This window comes from Dipodomys ordii, unplaced genomic scaffold, assembly GCF_000151885.1.
Source record: "Dipodomys ordii isolate 6190 unplaced genomic scaffold, Dord_2.0 Scaffold20, whole genome shotgun sequence".
NCBI lineage: Eukaryota > Metazoa > Chordata > Mammalia > Rodentia > Heteromyidae > Dipodomys > Dipodomys ordii.
In genome coordinates this window covers 3790947-3794667 of record NW_012267236.1, presented here as the reverse complement: position 1 = coordinate 3794667, position 3721 = coordinate 3790947, and the positions used below count along the sequence as shown (strand labels likewise).

At 37.8% G+C, this 3721-nt stretch overlaps 1 protein-coding gene across 1 annotated transcript in view; it reads left to right on the top strand.

The window, feature by feature from the left end:
- Positions 1-3721, top strand: part of Birc6 (baculoviral IAP repeat containing 6) — a gene marked incomplete at its 5' end in the record, with an annotated part of 230437 nt that overhangs the window by 93009 nt on the left and 133707 nt on the right. Inside the window, 3 exons of the mRNA XM_013013525.1 lie at positions 1375-1589; positions 1748-1956; positions 2267-2613. Coding sequence (XP_012868979.1) covers positions 1375-1589; positions 1748-1956; positions 2267-2613 — 771 coding nt within the window. The remainder of the gene's footprint in view (positions 1-1374; positions 1590-1747; positions 1957-2266; positions 2614-3721) is intronic.

Sequence of the window (3721 nt, the reverse complement as noted above, 5' to 3'; positions counted from 1 at the left end):
CTCTTTCTCCGTCTCTTTCTTTGTTTCTCTTTCTCTTTCTCTGTCTCTGTCTCTTTCTCCCTCCCTCCCTCCCTCCCCCTCTCTTTCTTTCTTTCTTTCTTTCTTTCTTTCTTTCTTTCTTTCTTTCTTTCTTTCTTTCTTTCTTTCTTTCTTTCTTTCTTTCTGTTTTAATCAACCTCATTAAGTAGCAGTACTGGCAGATTTTTTTTCTCATTCAGTGTAAAATATAGGTGGTGGCAGTATAGCTCAAGTGGCAGCTTGTTTGCTCATCATTTACATGGTTTATTAGCCTGCTTGTTTCAATTTTGAGCATTAGAAATAGAAAAGACAATATATAGCTAAGAAAGCTATTGGCTGCGCTCATGCCATCTCAGTGAAGAAGACTTCCATTATTAATGATCTTCCCCCAGTTTTACTCATCATATTGTCCTTGTGTTGAGTAGGAGACAGGAAAGATATCAATTTATTTTTTATTTGCGGTTTCTGAAGACATAGGATGTGTCTTTTGCTGCTTTAGGTGCCTTTTTATCCCATTATTGCTAGGATTTTGAACTCAAAGCATAGTATCTTCCTAGACAGGCACTCTACCACTCTTACCATGCCTCTAGTGTTTTGCTTTAGTTTTTTTTCCAGATGCTTCTCATTGTGCTTTTTGCTTGGGTACGGCCAGCTATCTGATTACAAGTGTGTACCACTGTGCCCAGTATGTTCTTTGGACTAGGGATTGGTTTACTTTTTATCTAGGCTAGTTTTAAACTTGGCTCTGGAGTAGGTGGGATTACAGGAGTGACAGTTCCTGGCCTCTTGCCTATTGATTTTTTAGACTCTAATGTTTTAAATGAAGCTTATTTGTACAGTTGATTGCTTCAGTAGTAATATTCTTGCTCTTGTAACTCTTGATTTACATCTTCAGGTTCAAAACTAATACAGATTGGAGTTTTAGTAAGCTTTTGGATGAGAATTGACAAGGCCAATTTTCCTTGTGTACTTTTCCTCTTATTTTCTCATAATTAGGTTGATTTTATTTAGTAAGGAGCTCCAAAGTGTGTGTGTGTGTGGGGGGGGTGTTGGTTATTTGGTTGGTTGTGGGGCTTGCATCAGGGTCTGAGTGCCATCCCTGAACTCTTTTGCTCAAGGCTAGCTCTCTACCATTTTGATCCATAGCTCCACTTCCAGTTTTCTGGTGGTTAATTGGAGATAGGTCTCAAGGGGACTTTTCTGCCTGGGCTGGCTTCAACCCATGATCCTCAGATCTCAGCCTCTTGAGTAGCTAGAATTACAGATAGGAGCCCACAGCACCTGGCCAGAGTATATTTTATATCATTTTGTTAATGGATACATCTCTTTGGTCATTTGCTTCTCTTTACTTCATAGGAGCCAGGAGATTTGTAACTCTGGATTTTGGAAGACCTATACTGTTGACAGATGTATTGATTCCAACTTGTGGAGATTTGGCTTCTTTATCAATTGACATTTGGACATTAGGAGAGGAGGTAGATGGAAGGCGATTGGTAGTGGCAACTGATATAAGCACTCATTCTCTAATTCTTCATGACTTAATACCACCTCCTGTGTGCAGATTCATGAAGGTAAAAAAATTTCAGGAAGTGATTTGTACGTTTTCTATATTTATGAAAAATATTTAGACATCATTAAAAAGTAGAGATATATGTTTTTAATACATTGATCAGATTTTTTAAGTTATGATGGCTATATTTTATGTTTTTTTATATATTTTTAATTTCAGATAACTGTCATTGGACGTTATGGAAGTACAAATGCAAGAGCCAAAATTCCTTTAGGGTTTTACTATGGCCATACCTATATCTTACCTTGGGAAAGTGAACTGAAGTTAATGCATGATCCTCTACGGGGAGAGGGAGAAGCTGCAAACCAGCCAGAAATTGACCAGCATTTAGCAATGATGGTTGCTCTACAAGAGGATATACAGTGCAGGTTAGTATAAAATTGTAAATATATTTAACTCTTACTCAAAATCTGTACTTTATATGATTTCTTGTTTGTATTTCTTCCAAGAAAATGTTGCAGGAATATTTTTCCATAGGCGTATACAAAAGGAAAGAAGTGATACATGAGCCCATTACATGAAATAATGTAATTGAATACATGGCTCTACTGGTTCTTACTTATGGAATAATTCTTTTTAATACTTGTATGTTTTAGAGTTGTAATTCTTAGTGTGCTTACATGTATATATCAAGAGAACATTATGGGAATTATTATGTTAATTTATTTTTCCTTATAGATATAACTTAGCTTGTCATCGTCTGGAAGCTCTTTTGCAAAGTATAGATCTTCCTCCTCTCAACAGTGCTAACAATGCACAGTACTTTTTGCGAAAACCAGACAAGGCAGTCGAGGAAGACAGTAGAGTTTTTTCTGCTTATCAGGATTGTATCCAGCTACAGCTTCAACTAAATTTGGCCCATAATGCAGTGCAGAGGCTCAAAGTAGCTGTAGGTGCAAGTCGGAAGACACTGAGTGAAACGTCAAACCCTGAAGATTTAATTCAGACATCTTCCACAGAACAGTTACGTACTATCATCAGATACTTGTTGGACACTTTACTCAGCCTTCTTCTTTCTTCTAATGGTTTGTATTTGGCTCATATACTTTAAAGGCTGGGAATGAATGTGACATGATTTTGAGGGTGTACATATTAGAAACTGAAGTAGTATGTCTGGGTATTGTTAATTTTGATGTCTTTTCTAATGTGTAGAATGAGTCATTTTTCCCCTCTTTAATTTTTTCCTTGAGTTTCTGAGGATTAAATCAGAATTAAAACTAAAGCCATTTATATGCTGGACAAGCATTGTATTACTAAAAATATCCTTGGCCTCTTTAAGTTTTCTTAAGTAAACGTCTGATAAAATTCTTGGGTTTGTGCTCTTGATATGCATACCATCATTGTGTTGCTACTGGCCCAGTATTTAAGTATATTAAAAGTTCAGTAATGTATATATCATAAATTGCTAATGTTATGTAGGACTGTTATTTTCTAGCCAGGACCTTTTTCTTTTTGTACTGTGATTTGAACTCAGGGTATCTTACTATTTAGGTAGATGCTCTACCACTTGATCCATGCTTCTAGCCATTCATTAAATTCATTCCAGTACTGAAACTGGTATAATTATTATTTTTGTATTGGGTCTTACACTTTTGTCTGGGGCTTGAACTCAGGGCCCGGACACTGTCCCTGAGCTTCTTTTGCTCAAGGCTAGCACTCTACCACTTGAGCCACAGCACCACTTCTGTTTTTTTCTGAGGAATCGAACCCAGAGCTTTGTGCATGCTAGGCAAGCACTCTACTACTAAGCCACTTTCTCAGCCCTATAGTGTCACTTTTTTCATGGTTTAATATTGAACTTAAGTCCTCCTGTGCTGTGCTTCCAGAGTAGCTAGAATTATAGGCATGTGCCATTATGCCTGGCCATTTGCATTATTCTCTCTCTTTCTCTCTCTCTTCTGGCCACTTGCATTATTTTCACACACACACATACACCCCATTGTGCACACACATACACACATACACCCCATTGTGCACACACATACACACACACACACCCCATTGTGTATGTACTATGTCTCCCAGATGGGATAATAGGCATGTGCCCCCCCCCACCATTGTGTATGTACTATGTCTCCCAGATGGGATAATAGGCATGTGCCCCCCCCCCATTGTGTATGTACTATGTCTCCC